At 35.6% G+C, this 23,759-nt stretch overlaps 1 protein-coding gene across 3 annotated transcripts in view; it reads left to right on the top strand.

Annotated features, from left to right (window-relative positions):
- Positions 1-23,759, top strand: part of DUSP22 (dual specificity phosphatase 22) — a 67,855-nt gene that overhangs the window by 15,302 nt on the left and 28,794 nt on the right. For all 3 annotated transcript variants that reach the window (XM_074270494.1, XM_074270484.1, XM_074270477.1), the window contains exon 3: positions 7,389-7,471. In XM_074270494.1, coding sequence (XP_074126595.1) covers positions 7,389-7,471 — 83 coding nt within the window. The remainder of the gene's footprint in view (positions 1-7,388; positions 7,472-23,759) is intronic.

The raw sequence follows: 23,759 nt of genomic DNA, 5'->3' as shown, positions 1-23,759 counted from the left end.
GCCATTGTCTATTATTTCCTCATCCACTCTAAAGAGTTGTTCTTTGCTTTCTCTCATTTTCTTCTTGGCCCTAACACAGCTTTCAACTAAAACCTTGTATTTTTTGTTTGTTTGTTTTGTTTTGTATTTATCATAATTCTTTGCTCTTGTTAGGCTTTAGGATTCTTCTTGACACTATTCTTATTGTACCTGTCATTTTTTTGTATTTATCCTGTTACCTGTCATTCTTTGTCTTAAAAAGATGACCTCAGTAATTTTTGATTCTTTTCTTCCTTCCCAACCAGTTGCCAATTCCTGTTCACTTTATATTTAGTCATTTCAACAAGTATTTAAGTATCTGTTGTGTGTGTCCAGTCCTGGGCAAGAAGTGGTGATGGTGATAAGATATAACCCTGCCCTCATAGAGCTTAAAATCAAAAAGAGGGAAAAAACACACACAATGGTGTTTGAAATGGTTGCCATTTGTAAATTGCTTAGCACATTGTAGGCACTATATAAATGCTTTTTGTTTCCTTTCCCCTATATTTGTTTCTGTTCCAACCTTTTGATCTGCCTCAATAGTACATCAGCTATGTATTATAGTAACTTGTAGTATTACTAATGCCAAGGATGGTACTTTGAACATGGAAGATATTTTATAAATTTTTTGTTAACTGGAATAGGTATTTTCTTAGCAAGTATCATCCTACTTCTCCCTGTTGGTTATTACTCACATGCTTCCTACTATGCTTTTCACTTCAAGTTTATGGATTTTCATGCAGTTTACCTGTTCTTGCTTCTTTCTGTTTTACAGATTATCTTTTTTCTTTTCAAGACTTGTTCATTTCCCCCCCTATTATTTTCCCCAGTTACATGTAAAACAAGTTTTAACATTTGTTTTTAAGATTTTGAGTTCCATATTCTCTCCTCTTCCCACTGTCAGCCTCACTTTGAGAAAGCACATGTGAAGTTATGCAAAATATTTCTATAAAGTCATATTGTAACTTTTCATGCTTCAGTCTTTTATAGATAATCTTAGAAGTATCTTTGACTCTTTCCTTCCTCTGTCTCTCCACATCAAATCAATTGCCAAATTCTGTTGTCTATTTTTTGTATTAAATTTACCAAATAATTCTTTTGTTATTTATTTCTTTTCCTAATCAGTCTATTCCTTTTGAATGAGGTGTATTTTTTTCTATTGTTGTGCTCCAGATATATTGTTTACCCTACCAGATCTTGCTAATATCTGTGAGCTCATATTTAGTGACTCAAGTTAAGATTCCTAGTTCACTTTCTCTGTTACCCATAATTAGTGATTAAGTGTATGGCTACTGAGACTGTGAACGTCATAAAAACAAAAAAACAAAAAAAAACTTTCCTGATCAATATGTTTACTGACTGATACTGTACCTGCTTAGAAGAAACAGGATATGTTAAAAAAAAAAAAAAAAAAAAAAAAAGGAAAGAAACATTATATATTAAGAGAAAATGTCCCTATTGATGGGGGTTGAGGCCCCTTTAAGATTCCTTTCTAATTGCCCAACCCATGGCTGACCTTGATTCACAAATCCTGGTCAAAGGCACCCTTTGAAATCCGGGCCCAGCCCCACTATCAATTCAGTTTCCCCCAGCCCTCCCCTGATTTGAGCTAATTGAAAATCCCAACAAGAACTTAGGGCTACTGCCCATCATCTTCTAGGTATAAAAGTAATGAGCCAGAGCGCTCTCTTTGCAGGAGCCCTCCCAGCCAACACATGGTATCCTTCCAGCCATGTAAGGGTTCCTGCCCGCCTAGCAGCCACCTCTGGCGCTGGCGTCTTTCTAACTTAACTTTACTTCCAAATTCCTATAATAAACCTTTTATTTATCAATCTAGGTTTTCGGGCCTGTAAATTCATTTTACAAGGGACACTGCACCTCATGAGATTATCTTACTATCTATGTGCAGAGAAATGCAGAGAAATGGGGTTCCCCCTTTCCTTTCCCTCATTACTAAGAGCAATTCAGATAAAAAATGTTAGAGAGATTTTGGGAGAAGATCATGGAGAAAAAAGGAAAACTATACAGAGAAATTGGTATAAATGCCTAAGGAACTCATGAATTAACTTAGATCTTTAAAAAGAGGCTACTTGCAAGGTCAGGCAATGGAAGATGAGTGCCAAATGTGGTAATTTATATAAGAATAGTATCAAGAAAACTAAGGTTCAGAATAAGCTAGTAAGAAAAACTAAGGTTAGAAAGGATTTAAAATAAAAACCATAGTTTGGGGGAAGAAAGAATCAAAAGCATAGGATTCCATGAATAAAACAGTGAAAACTAATGACAACGAGAAGCTAAAGCTAGTTTAATTCTTACTTTCCTTCTGTAATATACTATCACTTTTTAATATATAGATATTTTCTTTCCTGAAAGGGGCAAAAAAAAAAAAAAAAATTAAGTGAAGAATACAAATCAAAGCAACTTGATAAGGGAGACTTTGGGTGAAAACATGCCTCTTAAAAGTTACAGGTACTTCCTTATGGCAGGAATAGCTGCAAGAAATTGTTGTCCATCACCTCATTTGCATATGACTATTTCAGGCTTTTGAAAGATCTATTCCAGAAACTATAAATCAAAGGAACAATTCAGGGACTGCAAGAAAACTTTAAGTACATAGTACTTTATATATACTTTATAGTTTGTGTTTTAGTTACAAGAGAAAATGAGATGCTTAGAGATCAGAAGAAGATACAGCTGCTAGTGACTGAAGAGAAAGTTAATTATAGAAGTGGCTTTGTCCATCGGGGAGTAGAGAAAAGGAACTATGTGACAGATTTATCCCTAAAAGAAACTTATCAATATCTAGGTCTGCGATAGAGTTGTGAGCTCTGATTACAATTAGAATAAGTGCTTAGATTGTGATTTTTCTATAAAACATGATTGGGGGACTCTAGAAGATGACAGTTTTAGTCTAATATATATAATTTAATTAGAGTAGATTTAATGATAATCCTGTAGCCAGCTCTGCTTAACACATTATGAATTTGTTCAAAGATACTTAGCCCTGACTTAGCATTTTTTTCAGAACTTTGTATCAAATTGAATGTCATCTGATTGTCTCAGGAAGCACTTCTAAGAGCAAAGGATCTTAGACTTGGAGCTAAAAGTGGCTTCAGAGGCCATGTAGTCCAATCCTTGACTTTACAGATGAGTCCTAAAGTGGTTGATTTGCCTCAAGTCTAAGAAACAGTAAATATAAAAAAATGGGACTTGAATCTTGATCTTCTAACTTCAGAACCCAGGATCTTTTCCACTGCATTACTGTGCCTTCTACTATAGACTTTAGATAAATAAATAGAACTAAATTTTCTTATCATGGTGCCTGGGACTTGTGGTTTATTCATTTTCAGTTATGTCCAACTCTTTGTAACTCCATTTTAGGGTTTTCTTGGCAGAATTACTGGAGTGGTTCACCATTTCCTTCTCCAGCTTATTTTACAGATGAGGAAACTGAGGCAAATAGGGTTAAGTGACTTGCCCAGGATCATATAGCTAGTTAAGCTTCTGAGGCCAGATTTGACTCTAATTCCAAGTCCTCTTCTAACTGACCTTGAACTTGGTGAGTGTATAATATTTGCTGAATTTCATTTTATAGAGAGGACATTTTGTTGCCCTTCCCTATGTCAGAAAAAAAAGATGCCATACTTAAAAATAGTTGTGTGGGCTGGCTATCATGATGTTACATGTTGAAATGATGACTATGATGGTAAATTCAGTTTTCTGACTTGGCAGTTATCTTGTTTTTATTATTATTATACTGTCATAGAAATGCTTGCTTTAGTCCATAAATTAAAAATAAAATAAGTAAAAATATTTTTAAAGGGGGAAAACAAAGCAAAACTAGGTAGCAGAGAGGAAATGACTATTTTGAAGATGCCAGTCAACTTGTATATTTCTCCAGAAATTTGTCCAGGTAATCAATCCCATTGCTGTTTTTGTGTTAAGGGGAAAGCTACTTGAAATCTCTTGGTCCATGCATAATTTCCACATGTACTGATGATTGTAGTCCTTAGCTGTTTCAAGATCTATAAAAAGTGTTTAATCTCACAGCTTTTGCTTAAAACAGCTTTAGAGGAAAAAAAAAATTGGAGCCTTAACTGAATGAATAGGAATTACAAGCATGTGAGGTTTACCTTCTTGAGAAAAAAAGTATTTACTAATCACAGAGTCATAGAATTTCCCAGCAGGAAGGAATCTCGGCAGCTAGCTAAATCAAGCTAGTATACAATATGCCCAATGAGTAGATTATCTGGCATTTGCTTGAAGATCCTCAATGAGAGGAGAATCTATTCCATCCCTTATCCTGATCCTGGGGGCCCACTCCCCTTTTGTCTAATTTCAGTTATCAAGGAGTTTTTCCTGTCATCTAACCTTAATTTTCTTTTTGTAACTCCCACCGCTACTCCTAGTTGGTTTTTTTGGGAGCCAAGCAAAACAAGTACAATGTTTTTGAGCATTTGAAGGCAGCTTTCTCAGCCTCCTTGAACTTCTCTTCAGGACACATATCCATCCCCTTTCATGTAGTGCTATTGCCTAGAGAAATGAGGTAGTCAGGTGTTTCCAGTCATCAACTCAACAGTATCTCTGCAGATAAGGATGTGGGCAGAGAAGGGTAGGGTACATTTTAAAAAAAAAGATGTGGAGAGAGTTAAGCAGATCTTTGAGTGCTAGATTTGGAGTAAGGAGTTATGGATTTTAACTTTCTCACATTCTTTGCTAGTTGTGTGCTTATGGGTGACTCGCTTATTAGGGCCTTAATTTCTTCACCTGCAAAATGGGGGTATTTTGCAAACTTTAAAATTCTATAGAAATGTAGTGATGGTGGTGGTGGTGTTCAGTCATGTCTGACATTTCATGACACTGTAAATCATACTGTCCATAAGGTTTTCTTGGCACACATAACTGGAGTAATTTGCCATTTCCTTTTCTAGTAGATTAAGGCAAATAGGTTATGTGATTGATCTATCCAGGATCACACAGCTAGTAAGTGTGAGGTTGGATTTGAATTCAGGTTTTCCTGACTTCAGGGACAGTGCTTTATCTGCTGAGCTAACTAGGCTCCCCATAGAAATGTGTACTACTAGTTTATTTTATTTAACTTTATTTTTTATATGCTGTATTTGTTACATTGACATATATATGAATAGGTTAGTATTGATAGTCATCAGGATATAAAATACAGGGTTTTTTTTTTTTTAAATGTAAAAAAAGCATCTTTTATTTCATGTTTTAGAAGTGGATTTGAAATTTGCAGATTTATTAAAGTTCAAAATATTAGGTAAAATTAAACAAATCCTTGTATATAAGGCCATAAAACCTTCCTTGAAGGGAACCATTGGGATACTCTAAACCAGGGCTTCTTAACCTTTCTTTGTGTCATTGACCTTGTTGTTAGTCCAGTAAAACATATGGACCTCTTCTCAAAATTATTGTTTTAGATGCATAATATAAATATATAGAATTACAACAGGGGAAACAAATTATATGAAATTATAGCTTTAAAATTTTTCATGGACTCTACATTAACCCATTTAACTAGTCCGGTCCCATTTTATAAATGAGAAGACTGAGACCAGGTGGAGTTAAATTATTTGTGCTTGGTCAGACAGTTATTATGGTGTGACTATAGAGATTGTTACCTTATTTTAGTGCTTCTCTTTGTTTACATTTCTTCCTACATGCTCATCTTTGTTAGTATCATACCCATTCGGTAGGGTAAGCTCTAGAAAATAAGGCATCTGTTGTACATTTGTCTAAAGCATAGTATTTAGTATCAGCCTCTGACATTTGTGTTGGAAACCCCAATTAAATCCATGTGATTTTAGTATGGGATGAATGAATGTACAGTTATCCTTACTCTGCTGTTCCAATTTACCTCTTTTCTTAACCATTAGTAATTGTAAGAGTGATGGAAATTCTAGCAGTTGGCAGCATGTGGATTTAAAAAAAAGATGTGGTCTGTGTAAATAATTTTTTAAAAAATCATCATTTGAATTTTACCCTTTTAAAAATAATTTTTGCCTTTCACTATCTTGTATCAAAATCTATGACATTGATTTGATCTGACTATTAAAAAGATTTGAGAATCATTTCAGGGTAATTTAATTGTTTTGTTAGCAAGGTCAGTACATTATTAATAAAATAATGGTCATTTGGCCATCTCTTTTAGATCAAAGACAGTCATGGTGATGGGATCACTGTTTATATACCCTTCAAAGAGTAGCTGTTCTTGAAGGGTGGCAATTAACTCTGAATAGATATCACCAAGTAGCTAAGAGTGATATTATGTCACCTTTGGACAGATCTAGACAGACTATATAGACAGATACCCAGACCACTTTTAACCTTGGGCAATTTATTAAAAATAATTTATTCCCACCCAAACCTGAATTGAACTTTGTGGACTTCCTCTAGGGTGAGATTTTGAACCAGAAAGTTAGTCCAGTCCCATTATCAGCCATATCCTTCTAGAGACTGAACTTTTAAAATCCCTTTAGCAAGGAAGGAACTGTGAATCTCCCTGAATCATTGATTATTAGTAATCATTTCTCACCTTGAACTGATGGCTTCAATCCAAGGTAGGAGAGAAGCTTGGGGATAACTCATAATTTTACCTCCTTTTTGGGGGGATGCTCATTTATTTTGGGACCCGACAAAAGATACCAGTTCCTCCTGCACCTGAACAGCCCTAATTTCTACAAAAACAAAGTTCTCTTTTTTCTCTTTCTAAAAGCTGCTGGGATTCAAGGAGGATGAGGTACCTTGATGCCTTGATATGATGATTCAGAATGCAAATTATTCTGTAGCCAACAAGTGATTTCACAAAGATTTCTTTTGGGATTCTAAGACTGGAGAGGTTATATTTCTACCACTGTTCTAAAGTGATTGTAGATGATATAGAAGAAACCACATTCCCATGTGAATTTGCTCATGTCTGAAGAACTAATTGCCTGACAGATTCTTGTCCCTTCCATGTGGTACTGTTTTGTTGTTAGTTTTAACTAGGGTTCCTCTCATTAAAAGATAATTACCTGGTTTTAACTTTGAAACATCTGAATTGTCATTTGATCGTATTTCAGCACAGCCTCTAATTTATAAAAGCCATTTGAGGACTTTGCCTCTCTTCCTAAAGACAGTCAAGCATTTAATGAATTTCATCCTTAGAAACTTGTTAAAAATATAAACCCATAAATTGTTCTTTAAGCTGCCTTTCTTTTTTTAGAACCAAATACATTCTGAGTATTTCAATTTATGAAGTTTCAAGAAAGCCAAGTTCATATAAATATTTCTTTTATCCTGTCTTGAGCTTTAAAATGAATTGTCAGAAATTATAAATGTGCTTTCTTTTCTTTTTTTTCTTTTGCCTACAGATGCAAGAGATGCTGAGCAGCTGAGCAAGAATAAAGTTACACACATTCTCTCTATCCATGATAGTGCAAGACCTATGTTGGAGGTAAGACCAAACACAGCTTTGTCAAGTATATATGTCTGTACCTGCCTAAGTATCTATGTTTACATGTAGAACTTGTTTTAAAGCTTTAACTTCAACCATTATAAAATGATGATGAAACCCAACATTTCCCTAGCATTAAATATATAATTCAGAGTTAATCTATTACACAACTGACTGCCACAGATTTGTCTTCTGGCTGTGAAATCCTTAGTAGTGTTAATTCTGTCTGTTGTTCATCCTTATTTGTCCATTTGGCTGTTTTTAGTACCAAATCAAGTCAATTTCCATTGACTCAATGGCAAGGGAGAAAAACCTGACTTAGCATTTTCCTTTGAATTTAAACACCTTTTAAAAACCATTTTCTTCCTCTCTTCCAAAGTCAGCTCCTGTGTCTATTCCTCAGAAAAGCTTAGGTACTTCATTTCCTGATCTTTCCCTCTTAGATTCAATTATACAGGGTTGGCATTTAAGAAAAAGGCAATTAAAGGTGAGTTGAAACTTGTTATTTTCCTGGGGCTCTACAAGCAGCAGAAGAAGCTGTTATTGTACTTCAAGTGTATCAGGGTAAACAGGGTGTGTCTTGCCTGTTAATGTACACTAATTCCAAAAACATTTTCAAGTTTTAGCTGACGGATGGTTTGAGCTATTGGTCCGGAGTAAAATCTATTTCTGTGAATTAGTGTTGACCATATAACTTACAGATGATGGCCACAAAACCTCTTTTTTTTTTTTTTTTTTTTTTTTTTAAAGGTGTGTATGTTTTTCTTTTTTTAGGGTGGGGTAGTTGGAGGGTGGGGGACCTGGAGAGCTTGTTCTGAGAGAATTCTGCTTTAACCTGTTTTCATTGAAATTCAAATGTGGCTGGAGTTAAGTAGATTTTGCCGGTAAATTTTGTTTTCTTTAGGTATTCCATCTGTCTGAGTTTCTGTAGTTATGAGAACTGGGTATGAACCCCTGTATCATTTACTAATGATGTGACTATGAACAAGTAACGTTACCTATTGGCGCTTCAGTATTTTTATATACAAAATGGGGATAATGCTTGTGCCACTATTAAAATCATATGGAGGAAACTATTTTGTAAATCTTAAAGCATTATATAAAATGGACTTATTGCTATATAGACTTTCCCTGTTCTGTTTTTTTAAATTTATTTATTTTTATTTATTTATTTATTTTAACAGTTGAGGAATCTAAGATCACATAGCTGATGAATGACATTACTGGAATTGGAATTCAGATCAGAAAACCACGGAGACAGATTAATTTTTTTCTCCTCCTATATATATTTTTTCTTCTTCTCACTAATATTATGATCTGTAAAGATGACATATAACTTTTTAATTAGTTTATTTTTGTTGTTTTTGTATATTTTCCCCTTCCACCTAAATAGTCTTATAGTTGTGACATTTGAGAACTATTATTATTAAGCATTTGGAAGATACCCAGTACTTACTATGCTGGTACAGCATAGGATAGTTTTAGAAGGAGGGAAGCCAGGTCTCTAACAAGTTAATTTAAAAAAAGTCATATGGTAGACTATTGGAATAAAGTTCCATTGGCTTTGGAGTTGCCAGATAGTGCCAGTACAGGGGTCCCCTGTAATCGCTTTCTGACCAATTGACCATTCCTCTTCCTGTCTCTGGTTGGTGAACATTTCTGAAACTTCTGCTGCTTCTGTTGCCATTGCCTCCAAGACCCACATAGCTGGTGGAGCCACCTTGCTTCATGCTCAGGGCAACCCCAGTCCTAGTGTTAAAGGCCTTCCTTCTGACCTCCTTAGGATGAAAAAATGTCTCACTTTGACTTGTGTTGGCTGGAGAGGAGCTGCACCCCTTCAGAGTTGGGGGTGGGGTAGGGCAGCTAGGTTGTGCAATGGATAGAGCACCAGCTCTGAAGTCAGGAAGACCTGACTTCAAATCTGGCCTCAGATACTTAACACGTCCTACCTGTGTGACTCTGGGCAAGTCACTTAACCCCAATTGCTTCAGGAAAAAAAAAAAAAAAAAAAAAAGTTGGGGGAGTTCAACTTGGATGTCCCTTCTGCTTTGCCATCTTGTTTCTACCTCAAGACTATTGGAATAGAGTTCTTTAGCGTTCCCTAGTTCTTACCCCAGTGGACCCTATACTTGATCCTTCAAATCAGTATTCTGGCTTAGGTTTCAAGCCTAGTGGCAAAGGCCATGGTCCAGGGACACAGGTGAGTTAAAAGATCCAATAGGGATGTCTGGACTGCCTTTTTAAAGATTATGGAGTAAGAGTCTAGAGTTCTTTATTCTCATAGGTTTGAACCTTGGTGGAGATGAGTAGTGGAGAGAAAAAGGGGAAAAGATAAGACTTTCCTTAGGTATCTGATGTCATTTATTGAAGCACGTGAAGTAAACTGATTACCAGCCAGCCTGGTGAGTTGGCCAGGAGGATAGATGGGTCAGAGATGGAAAGAGAGAGAACTAGAACCATCTTGCCCATGTAGGCACTTCATAAATGCCTCTTAAAAAAATTGAATTGAAAAATTTGGAACACAAGATTTTGTAAGGGTGAATGTTGAAAATTATCCATGCATATATTTGAAAATTAAAAAAAAAGCTTCAATTACAATAAATAAAAATTTGAATCGAGAGTTCTCAGAATACTCTGGTTAATGTAGCCCAGTATCTTCATGATTCTGCTGTACCTGGGCCAGCCAAGAGATCACAGCCATCTAGCAGCATGAAACACTGTTCATTCAACAGCTGTTTGAAGGCTTGTGACATGATCAATAGTGCTTTATTGCTGAAGCTGAAAAGATGAGGAAGCAAGATTTGGGCAAGCAGTCGTGAGGGCCTGGACTCAGAGCTGGGATAGCTCTGCCTTAAAGAGATGAACTAACCTATTTGGATGGAATTTATTAGATATACATTAATTGATGTGCAGGTAGGATACCAAGGAGACCAAGGAATAACAACCAAGCATGATTCTTACTTGTTTTTATTGATATTTTGCCTGTTTTAAAATGGAAATTTGTCAGCACATGCTCTATAGAATGGTGAGCTGTCCAATTTCACTTTTATTGCTATCCTGTTGCTTATGTTACTGAAAGACATTTTCCCAATTTGTTGAAACAACTTGTGAGTCTGTCTTTAACACTGAGTGTAAAGTAATAACATTATAACATGGTCATAGCAATAGGGATAGATCTGGGAAAAAGGGATTCTAAAAAGCTTTCCTATTGATTGGCATGCATTGATTAATTCCTTATTCTGTGCCCAGAATTACTAGGTGCTTCAGGTAATACCAGAAGATATATCACCAGTGCTCCATCATCCATATAGGTCTTATGACCTTAAAGAAATTAGAACTTATTCTTATGGTTTCCATCATCAGCGTTCCATAATGGTGCTGTCCAGCACTGTTCTTTTCAATCACTTGAGGCCTATGACTTAGAACCTCATCATTGCATCTTGGATTCAAGATTTGGGCAAATTTTGATTGCCTTTTTAATGAATCAGTAAAGGATTTATTGTTGGTTAACCATATGTTGTGAGTAGAGTCGGGCCCAATATTGTGAAGGGAAAGGATATTATAAAAATCAGACTCAGTATTTTTTTTTTTTTTTTTTTTTTTTTTTTTGAGGCTGGGGTTAAGTGATTTGCCCAGGGTCACACAGCTAGGAAGTGTTAAGTATCTGAGACCAGATTTGAACTCAGGTCCTCGGGTATTCAGGGCTGGTGCTCTATCCACTGCGCCACCTAGCTGCCCCAGACTCAGTATTATGAAAGGCAAAAATATTGTAAATATGGCTTTTTTCAGATGAGTCTATTGTTAGGCAGTGTTACATAGGCTAGTCACTTTAGCCTCCCTTGTCATCAGCTTTCTTAGGGGTAAAAATGAGAGGAATGGATTTGTGACTCCTGTATAGTCCTTTCTGTATCTAAATACATAAGCCTATGATCCTATGTAGAATTATAGGGTGAAATACAGTGGGAAAATTGAAGAACTTCAATTTATTTTAGCAGACTGAACTGAAGGAGATATGAATTAATAAGGGAGCTTCCCCCCCCCCAAAAAAAAAAGAGTTCTACACATCATTTCCAACTCTAGGGTTACCCAAGACTCTCTAGCATACATCCTGGGGGAGGTAAACTACATACTTGAAAAAGTTATATGTAGAAATGGTATTTTAGAATTGAAAGGGACTTGGAGATTATCTCAGTCAAAGATTTTTAACTTTTATTTTTTTTTTTGTTTTTTTTAAATGTCATAAGGCTGTCTAGCCTTTGGATTCTTTTTCAGGATAACGTTTTTCAAAACATAAAATATATTACATAGGATTACAAAGGAAATGAATCCTTGAAATATGGTTATGAAAAAATATATAAATGTATAACCAAAAAAATGTTGTTTCACATGTAACTGGGGAAAATAAAAATTATTTAAAAAGCTATCACAAGAAAAAAATTTTTTTTACATATATATAAACAAAAAACTCATGGACCCCTTGAGCCCATGGGCTCATTTTACACTTGAGAAAACAGCTGTGTGTGGAGAGAGAGAGAGAGAGAGAGAGAGAGAGAGAGAGAGAGAGAGAGAGAGAGAGAGAGAGAGAGAGAGAGAGAGAGAAGAAACTTGCCCAAGATAATAGTCTCCCTCAATCCCAATTTAATGCTTTTTCCCACTTTGCTGTGTATTTTCTGTTCTGATTGTTACTTAGTTCTGGATCCAGCCTGAGTGAAGAATCAACTTAGATTTTTTTTTTCATTTTTTAATATTGAATTTGAAATTTTTCTCTGTTTATCATAAGGGAAGCACTTCCCAGGTCACTTTGGAATCCCTTTCCTAGAGAATTTTTTTGGGGGTGGAGCAGAAGTTCTGCAGCAAATAAGTATTTGTCAAAATTGAAACATGGGGAGAGAAAAAGAGAGGATGAGGGGAAGAAAAAGGAGCTAAGGAGAGAGGGAGAGAGGGAACCTTATTTCTGAGAAGATGAGAGAGAAAGCTTCATGGAAGAGGTGGCTAATGAATTTGGTGGAATAAACCCAGACAGGCTAAAGTCCTGTAGAATCTATTCTAGTTATGGGGGACAGCATTAACTAAAGATATAGAGACAAGAGCAGGACAAGAATGGCTGCCACAGAATGGCTAAATTGTAGAGTATGTGAAGGGGCTTAGTGTGGAATGAGACTAAAAAACAACCGAATGCCAGATTGTGGAGCTTTGAATGCCAAAATTGGGAATTTATACTTTAATAAGCAGTGAGGAAGCGCTGATTATTTTTTCAATAGAGAAATGATGTGGTGACAGCAGTCCATTATGATAATTAACAGATTACTTGGAAGACTATTTTAATTTCAAGATTAATTCTAGATCCTGTTCGATGAAGTTGTTCAGCACTTGATATTCCTTATATTGAAAGTGCTAAATGGTATTTGTCTCACTGAAGAGTGAACAGGTGTGAGCACAGTGCTATTTTGGTCAAGACCCATTACTTGTCACTGGTTTGGAGGATAGTCATTCCTTTTTACCAAAGTAGGTGTTTTTTTGAGTCAAAACCCCACTGTTGTACATGTGAAGTATCATCTGTTGTTTGTTGGTGCAGAAGAAATAATATTGGGTCCCTGCCAGTAAAGGCTTTTTACACCCCCCCATATGTCTTTCTAATGTAAATTTTTCAGAGTATGTTTCATTTTTCATTCTTTGTCTTTTACCAGAGCACCTGCAGGAAGCTTGAGTTATTTACTTTTTACATATTTTTTTTTAGTGTCTTTATCCATTGCAGTGCTAAGATAGCCATTAGAATGTAAATTTCCATCCTATGAGTTTTCTGTCATCCGTAGATAACATATTCCTATGCAATCCAATAATATATTGGGTGTATACCAGATTGTGTAAGATGCTGGTTTTAGCTCTGTCATTTTATGTGAAAAATTGATGACTTATAAATTTTGTATCTTGAAGAAATAAGTTTAAATAAAAATGAGATGAATTTGACATGTCTGTTTTTGAAGATAGAAAAAAAAGTTTCCCCTCCTCCCTCACTTTAAAAGTCCAAAGAATTGGACTTAAAAAGATACAGGAATCATAGGCTCATGTATAGCTAGATGGAAAACAACTGGTCTAACATCTTGGCATCTTTCCCTGTGTCTTTAAATATTCACAGGCCTCCTTTATCCTTAAAAAAAAAAAAAATTCTCCCCCCCCCAAAAAAAAAAATCCCATTCTTTATCCTTTGGCTCTTCAAGCTCTAATGTTATTATTCTCCTCCCCTTCATTGCCCAATTCTAGGGTAAGTAGTCCACACTCTTTTCTATCCTTTTCATTCTTCATCCCTTTGCAGTGTTATCTGACTTTCTCCAAAGTTGATATCAGAATTTCTTCTTTCCAAAGATGCTTTTAATGAGCTCCTTAGCACCTAATAGTTTTAGTTTTTGCCTTCATTGATTTCCACAGCATTCAGCATTGTTAGCTCCCCCCTACTCTTTCTCCTTCTCTCTAGAATAATTTCACCTCTTTTGACTTCCAAGACACTCTATTCTTGCTCTCTTAATTTCTTCTATTCCTTAAACATACAATAATCTGTGGGCCTCCCTCCCTCCCATGCTTTCTATATTGTTTGCTTTTGGACTTTACTCCCATGGCTTCCATTATTATCACCCCTATGCAAATGACTTCTTAGTCTGACTCTTTAGCCCAAATTCTTTTTCTCCAATTTCACATATCTCTGCTTGTCAACATCCAGATATTGGACATGAAAGCACCTCAGAATCAATACACTCATAACTGAAACTCATCCTTTCTCCTTCCTTTTTCTGTCTTTTTCTCTTTGCCAAATTTTCTCTTCTTTTGTAGTATTAATGTTCTTCCAGGTGCTAAAGCTGGAAATTTCAGAGTCATTTATGACTCTTCCCTCTCATTCCTCACATCCACTCAATTTAGTCCAAGAAATATTGATTAAATGCCTACTGTGCATGAGGTGCTATATTAGGCACTGGGAGACACTTTGTAGTATCTCTCATATCCATTTATCTTTCTATATAAACATCTTTCCATCTAATCATTGATCCATATTTATTGCAACTAATTTCTTGAAGGCATTGGACTATATTGTATAGCCTCCTTTGAAGTCTTACCTTAAGTCTTCTCTTTGCAATCTCTCTCACGCTGCTATTCAAGTAATCTTGCTAATGCAGCTATGCTGATCACATTATAACTCTTTTCTATAATCCTTCATTGGTTCCTAATTACCTTCCAAACAAACTATAATTCCCATAACTTGGCATTCAAGGTCTCCCACAATCTGATTCTAGTTATTTCCCTTTGAGTACTGAATTCCAGAAAAGTTAGACTTCTGGAGCCCCATTCTCTTTCACTCTCTTTTGTTATACCTTTGTTCATCATACTGTCCTTGTGTTTGGCAGAGCCTCTTCATCTATCCTTCTGTTGTCCATTTATCATTGTCTTTACTTTTCAAGGCTCTTTTTAGTTATTATGTCCATGAAGCTTTCCTTGATTTTTTCCAACTGAGACAGAGAACTGTTCTTTTGAAAATTCTAATTAGCTTTTTCTGAACATCTTCCTTTCTGCCTAAAAAATTCTGCATTGTGTCCAGATCTATTTGATTGTAAGCTCCCTTGAGGACAGGGACTATTTCTTATTATAACTCTTGTACCTAACCCAATAAGTTATCATTTAGTAAATATTGGATTGAATTTGTTATTTTATTGAATTATTTAACTTACAGTTAATTGAGAACCAGTTATGAAAAAAGAATCATAGTGTGATCAAACTGGCTACATTAGCAAGATTACTTGAGTAGCAGTGAAAGAGATAGGTTGTTGAAAACCTAAATTAAAAAAACCCTAACTTTTATAATATTTTGATTTCCATTTTTTTTCTCTCTCCATCTCACATCCCCCAAACAAGCAAGCAATCTGACACAGGTTACACATGTACAGTCATATTAAAAATTTACACATTAGGCAAGTTGTAAAGAAGAATCAGAACAAAAGGGAAAAACCACAAGAAAGAAAAAAAATAATAAAGTGAAAATAGTATGCTTTGATCTACATTCAGATTCCATAGTTCTTTCTTTTGGTGTGGACAGAATTTTCCTTCATGAATCTTTTGAAATTGCTCTTCTCAGTAATACAGTGATGAATCTATCACTGTCTATCACAAAGTCTATCAAAGTTGATCATCTGCACAATGTTATGTTACTGTGTACAGCATTCTCCTGATTCTGCTCACTTCACCCAGTATCAGTTTGTTGAAGGCTTTCTAAGTTTTTCTGAATCTACCATTTCTTATAGTACAATAGTATTCCATTACCTTCATATACCACAATTTTGTTCAGCCTTTCCCAATTAATGGACATCTCCTCAATTTGCATTTGAAAGAGATTGTTCAGAAAAGACTTAAGGAAAGATCATAAAGGACACTTTATGGTCGTCCAAAATCTTCAAGATAGTAGTTGCAGTAAATATGGATGGATAGATAGATGGATATGAGAAACACCACAACAATATCCTTGATGTTTCATACATAGTCTCATAATTAATATTTTGTTGGGATTCTTGAGCAGCAGTTCTTAACATGGGGTCTACTAATTAAAAAAAATTGACAACTATTTCAATATAAATGAATTCCTTTGTAATGGTTGTATTATGTTTTATGCATTTAAGAATATTATTCTGTAAAAAGGTCCATAGAGTTCACCACACTACCAGAGGGTTCTATAACACAAAAAGGGTTAAAACTCTAAGTCTAGAGGAACAAAACTTCTCCATTTCATTTCCAAAGAGACTTACCAGGAGAACATTGACAAGAATCACATAAAAGAAACAGATATAGATAGCAGTGTTGGGAAAGTAGCTCACTTAATAATATATAATTCCATCTATTGTGGGTTAGTTAACTATTTGGACTTGAAGTTCTTTATTCAGATGATTTTGGGAAGAGTTGTTGCATCATAGCATTGATGACTTGTTTGGACAGAAGAATAATACTCTAAAAAAAGATCTTTAGAGTTCAGATTTTCAGAGATGCTGAGGAACCATTAAGACAAAAGTGGAGGGTTTGCATTGTATAGGTGTGCAAAATGCCTGTGGCTTTTTCTGTTGTGTGTCTTGGTGAGGTTCACTGCCCTCAAAAAAGCCCTTCTTCACAGCCTGAACTTTATTGCATCTCCAGTGCCATCTCTGCCCTGAAGACCAAAGGCTTGCAGCAGCTTTGATGTGTGTAGGTGAATTTATTTGAAGCCAGCTGAGATTCGAACAGAAATGACTCAAATAGAAATGATGAAAGCAGGTATCGGAAACTGTCTAGTCGTTGCTATTTCTTGAATTAAGTTTTATCTCAGTTTCTTTTATTTAGGGAGTCTAGAGCATGGAAAGGTTTCCTGTGTCTGGCTACTTCAGGCATTGAAGAGTAATCTCACGTTGAAATGGAGCCACATTAGTGCTTTCAGAGAGTGTAAGAGACTTTGGCACTGGCTTGGGGAAGTTTGCATTCGGAGATTCCAAGAGGCTAACCCTGTTCTTGAAAAGCTGATTCTTTAAATCACCAATGAAAGAACCAAAATTAAGATCCTTTTTGTATTGCTTTAGAGATCCCAAGGTATTCAGTTTTTTCTTTCCTGAATTTACATCTCTTCCCCTGTACCTTCATAAAACTGAAGACTGTCATTGAAACTATTCCTTGACTTAGCTAATTCTCTTTAATGTACTTAAAAGATAGGGTGTAGATAGGAGAAAAGAAGGATAGAGTGAAAAGTGTAACCAAAAGCATAACAGCAATGAGCTCGCCCTTGGCAAGCCTTAGTGAAGTTGACAAGTATAACTGGAGAAATGGACAGTGAATTGTTTGTAGGAATAAGGGGAATAGAAAGTGGTTCCATAGGAGGAGGCCAGGTTTTATGACACATTTTATCTGAATTAAGTGGACATGAACTCTATGGCTTCTAAAAGATCTAACCATGTCCATTCTAATTGAATAGTTAGGTGATTGGAACACACTGCTTTTGTTTCCATATACATTCTCATATATATATATACACACACACACACACACACACACACACACATATATATATATATATATGTGTGTGTGTGTGTGTGTGTGTGTGTGTATATGTATACATAAATATATGTGTGTATATGTATACATATATATATATGTATATCTATATCTATATGTATATATAGATATATACACATATATATCTATATGTATATGTATATACGTATAGATATATCTATATGTATATATATGTGTATATATCTATATATAGATATATATATGTATATCTATATCTATACAAATATATATATGAATGATAGAAGATATGAAGAGGTCTTGGAAGAGGTCTCTCTAGATTCCCTAAATGTAGTCTAGTCCTTGTTAAAACACTGTAGCTAGAAATGTCTATGATTCTAGCCAGCTTAAAAGCTCTTATCAGTCTTTAACATCCCTCCCCCCCCAAAAAAAATGTATTGTCAGGTGATTTAATTATCCTTGCATATGTTGGGCAGACATTTATTTTTTAGCTTTACCTAATTGACGGATCTAAATTTTGACAATTTGGTCGATAGACAATCCAAGACACTTTCTGGTCAGTAAAGATATTTTTTAAAATATAGCAAATTATATGTTTTGATCCCTGGCAGGACAGATTTTCCATTATTTATTAGCATTAAATTTATGAATTTAATACAGTACTTATAAAGTACTATAGATTTTGAAGAAATGGAATGAATTTAGTTTGGAAAGATTCCCTAGAAAAGGTGAGTGACATTAATTTGGTAGAGACAGGTATAGAAGAATGTGTAGCAGCAAGGCATTCTCTGTGAGAAACTAATATGTTTCTTGATTCAGGGGCTGGAAATGATGAAGCACAAACTGTGATTAGGTAGACACACTAGAATCATTTGGAGGAAAGGGAGGGTATATGCATTTATTAAGCTCCTACTCTATGCCAGGTAATATTTGACAAATATTACCTCATTTGGAGAGCATAACTTTGCTGAAGTGAGTCAGTCTCAGTACTTGTACCATCTAATATAAAAAACTGAAATAAGCTTGATGTACATCCCTTCCAGATATGGGGTTGGGGTATGATGTTATAAGTTTAGTGTTTGATAGCAGACCTCGGGCTACCATCAAGTTTAAATGTGATGTAAATAGTTATTGGTTAGGAGCCCATGTAAGGGCTATTGGTCAAAAAATTAAAAGGATTGGGTTTCCTTGCCACTTCCAGAGAAAAATGTTTCAGGCCTAATCCGACCTTCATATTAGCTCTTAATACTTTGTATCTAATAGGTAAGAACATATGTCAGTGTGTCTCCTCACATCTGGAAGGGGAAAGAGTTAAATCAGTTTTAATTTTCTATATGATTAGAATAAATATTTACAATGACTCATTTAATTATTAGTTTTACATCTTTTCCCTCTCTGTGGTATCTTGGGTGTTTGGCAAACTAAGGGTAGAAACGTAGGCATGATGTGGCTGAGAGAGTGAATACTTATGTTTGAAATCAGAAATTATCTTTACCCTTTCATTTATGACCACAGCAGGAGCAAATGTGACAGCATTCATCAGCAAATGTGAGCATTGTGCACTATTTAATGATGACTTTTTCTTTTCACTTAATGGTATTTTTTCCCCAATTACATGCAAAGGGAATTTTCAACATTCACTTTTGTAAGATTAAGTTCCAAATTTTTTCCCCTCCTTTTCTTTCTTCCCTCTGTCCCCAAGACAGCAAGCAATCTTGATATAAGCTATACATGTATAATCATTTTAAACATATTTCCATATTAGTCATGTTGTGAAAGAAAAATCAAAGCAAAAGGGAAAGACCACAAGAAAAAAAGAAAGAAAGCAAGAAAAGATGAAAATAATATGCTTTGATCTACATTCAGTCTCCATAGTTCTTTCTCTGGATGCAGATGGCATTTTCTATACCAAGTCTATTGAAATTGTCTTGGATCACTGCACTGCTGAGAAAAGCTAGGTCTGTCATAGTTGATCATCACAGTCTTGCAGTTACTGTCTACAGTGTTCTCCTGATTCTGCTCACTTCATTCAGCATCAGTTCATAAAAGGCTTTCTAGACTTGGAAAGTGGCCAAATTTTTGTTTCCTTTAGACCACTGCACTCTATATGAATTCTGATTTAGAGCCTTTTGTCTTAAAAGCCATTGTATGAACATCATATACATGTTCATAGGGAGAGACAGAATGTAGACCTCAAATTAGAGACCTCAAGAATTTAGGTGAAGAAGTCAGTAATTCATATCCCCAAAATTGTGTTGAAGTGGGCAAAAGGAGGCAATGTGAATGATTTCAAAGAGTCCAGGACTTTGATGTCCAAAGGCCTGAGTTTTAGTTCTAGATCTGTCAACTCTAGTGAGTTATGGAATTAGCAGAATTTGAGATTTGGAAAAGATCTTAGCAGTTGGCTTGTCCAATCCCGATACAAAAGAAAACCCCACTTATAACTTATCTGAAAAGTAGTCTTCTATCTGCTTCTGCAAAGCTTCAGAGCAGGGGAGCTTACCACCTTTAGCCTATTCTGTTTTTGGAGAGGTTGGGAAGTTTTCCTTGATTTTAAGCCTGAATTTGGCCTTTTAAATTTCCATGTCCTGGTGCTGGTTCTGCTCTCTGAGGGCAAGCAAAGTCCTTTCTGCAAACACGGTAGTTTTTCTCATGTCTTCTCTGAGCTTCCTCTTTTCCATGCCCAGTTGCTGTATGGCTCAAAACTCTTTTTTCTACTGGTTGAGTTCTTGACATGCTCCAGCTTATCCATTTAAAACTGCAGCATCTATAAATGAATATGGCGCTCTGAACAGATTCTCATTTTACCAGTTTTCTCTTTTCTCTTCTATAAAACAAGGAAAATTGGACCAGATGATTTCTACAGCCTCTTTTAGTTTAGTTTAGTAACATTCTATAACTTTGTCCATATTTGTAGGAGTGAAATCAAACATGGAAGGAGGGGTAATTTGGTCAGTGTCTGACTTAGAACTCAAGTCTCTTAATTTCTGGTGTAGGACATGACACCTTGGATTTTTGTGGAAGACATTTCCACTGTCACCTACCAGAGACAACTTTGCCAATTGTTTAAATAGCTTAACTACTGCCAGTATTCACTGTGAAACAATATTTTTCTTGTAGCATCAACACTGAAAAAACTATCTCTGTTAAACTAAACTGCTTCCCACCAATTGAGGCTGCTATTTTCTTCTTAAGATATCTTCCTCTTGACTCCCTATCTTATTTTTTATTTTATTTTATTTTTAATTTTTGGCAGAGTCACTGCATCCTGAATCCCTAAGCAGAGCTTTTCCTGAGCTCTGCAATGATGATGTTAGAGGATCCTACCTATCTGGTGACCCTTCCTCCTATATTGGGATAGAGGAGGGTGAAGCCGTAAAAAACAAAAATAGTCCTGTTAGATTTCTCCAAATGGGTCCATCTGTCTGCAGAGAAGTGGGTGGAGGAAGAGAGTACTTTGTGAGTTGGCAATTTTTAAAGGGACCATTTTGAAGCCCAGGATTTGTTAGTCCTCAGAAGATTTTGGACCTTTCTTCTGTGCTGACCCTTTCAGAGAAAAAAAAATATATCCAGTATTATTATGCGTGTTTTGGGAATAAAATAACCCTTACTCGCCATAATGCCTATTGGCCGGCATCTTTAAGCAGGTAGTCACTTCCTCTTGTTTAAACACTTTTTCCAATTTACATTTTTTTTCTTAAGGCCATTACATTTCTTTTTTTTTCTTTGAACACTTTATATTATCTAAGCTTTTATCCTCTCTAGGAGGATACAGGTTGTAAGCTTTCTTTGGCCTAGCATTCAATGCTTTCCTCAAACTAACTCAAACCTACCTTCCAAATATACTTCATGCTACTTTTCCTTGATTCATTTGTCAGTTCTTCCAAACTGGATTCACTCTACTCCTTTCTCAGCATTTTCTTTTGGTTGATTGTTCTTGACCCCATGGACCATAGTATGCCAGTGTTACCCATGGAGTTTCTTGACAGAGATAATTGGAGGGAATTGCCATTTCTTCTTCAGCTCATTTTACAGATAAGGAAACTGAGGCAGACAGGGGGAAGTGACTTGCCCAGAATCACACAGCTAGTAAGTAGCTGAGGTTGAATTTGAACTCCTTCCTCTTTCTATACCAGTAAGTTGTCTCAATCTATAATTCATCTGTTGAAATCTCTCTCTTCCTTCAAAGCTCAATTCAGGTGCCATCTTCTCCATGAAGTCTTACCTCATCAAATATTGCCTTCTACTGAAGATGAACTTTCCTTCATCAAGTCTTTTTATAAAATTTTGTCTGGCTCTCAAATATTTGATATCTCTAATTATAATAGAAACTTCTTGAAGACAAAAACATGTGTTCTATGAAATTGGGTAATTCTTGTGAAAGCATTCTGGAAATCAAGACTTTTTTGTATTCTTTAACTGGCTATAAGACAGTGGTTTTTACATGCAAGATACTCTGTAAATTGTGAATGATTTACAAAAGATATTTCGGCAAATTGAATGAAGAGAAGAAAATTGTGACTTGTTGGGGATGGATTCCAAAGTATGTATATCTTAGGAAGAGGGATAGAAAGTCAAGGACCCAAAAATTGTTCCTTATCTGGCAAAATCCAGTCCCTTTTTTGGCTTTAAAAAGATTTGCCTTTTGAAGTTCTGAATTTCATTGGTGGATAGGAAAGGTTAATAATGGGGAAAAATAAAGGACTAAACAGGGCTTTCCATCTTGCAGATAAGTGGCCTTATGTTCTGTGTCTGTATTTTAAAATGAATTGAATCATGTGCTAAGAAGAGAGGGTGACTGATGATAATTACCTTTATTCAAGGGACTGTGATTCAAAAGAAAGAGAGCATAGAACTGGCAGTTCTTTTTCCACTGACTCATTGGAGGATCTTATGTAAATGATTGACCATCCCTGCATTGTAGCATCCCAGTTTGGTAATCAGTATGGAGTGTAATGAAGAGGGAAGGGGTACTGTCTGTGAAGCATTCTTCCCTACAATTCTCAGTAGAAAGATCAACTGTACTACTAAATTATTTCATTAATCTGTCTTTTTTGCTTTCTTGTGGAGATCCATTGTCAAGAGAGAGAGTGTATGTGTGTAAATTGCAAGAAATAAATTAGGACTTTTTGCAATCTTAGTTAAGCACCTAAATGGCACCTATTCTTTGTGAAGTAGACCAAGTAATTTAAATAAGCTTTCTCCACTTGTAATTTGGGGGATTCTTATCTTGAAAAGAGCAGAGTGAAATATCAATCAGTTTCCCTATGTGATTTGCTACCTTAGTTCTCCCAATTCATAGCAGTCGCTTAAGTGACTGCTTGCCTGCTACCATCTTTATTTTCTTTTTCCAGTCTTAATTGCTGTCTGGTCATCCCATTCTGTTTTGAACCATCTATGAAAGCTTACTGAAATTCAAAATTGGGATTTTTTATAGAGTAGTTTGTCTGTCATGATCCAAACATACAAGTCTTGTTTTCTTTCCTGATAGCCCTTGAGATTATAAGGGGTGACATTTTGGGGGCTAAAAATTTGAGACCCTGAAAATGAAATTCCCCTCCTCCTCCCCTGTTTCCTCCAGCTTTATTCAGATAGAGGATGGTACCTCTAATGACTTCCAAGAAGTAGTAGATTCATGTCTATTTTTTTTTCAGTCATATCTGACTTTCCAGTCATGTCTTGGGGTTTTCTTGGCAAAGACATTGGAGTGGTTTGCCATTTCCTTCATCTTTATAGATGAGGAAATTGAGGTAAACAGGATGAAGTGACTTGCTCAGGATCATACAGATACTAAATGTCTGAGGCCAGATTTTTAAACTTAGGAAGATGAATCTTCCAGACTCCAGCTTAGCCCTGTCTATTCACTGCATCATCTAGCTTTCCATTAAGGCTCATAGGACCATAGGTTCAAAGCTAGAAGGGACTTTTGATCATATTTAATTTTATAGATGAGAAACATAGACCTAGAGAGAGTAACATATCTAAGGTCAGAAAAGTAGTAAGTGTCCAAGGTGCTATTGTAACTGTTACCTTGATGTCTGTAAACTCCAGTGGTCCTATCACTAAACCATATATTTCAGAATCCTTACCTGCCAGAACAATGAGACTTATGCACATAAAAAATAACTGGATGGGGTATTGTTTGATTCCTGAACGTCTCATTGTGTTTTTTTTATTTTATTTTTGTTTTGTTTAGATTTTTTGCTTTCCTATAATAAGGATTCCATTTCATCTTTGGCAGTTTTTTTTTTTTTTATGT

Source organism: Sminthopsis crassicaudata, chromosome 1 (genome assembly GCF_048593235.1).
Source record: "Sminthopsis crassicaudata isolate SCR6 chromosome 1, ASM4859323v1, whole genome shotgun sequence".
Taxonomy (NCBI): Eukaryota; Metazoa; Chordata; class Mammalia; order Dasyuromorphia; family Dasyuridae; genus Sminthopsis; species Sminthopsis crassicaudata.
This window is presented reverse-complemented; position numbering and strand designations above follow the sequence as displayed.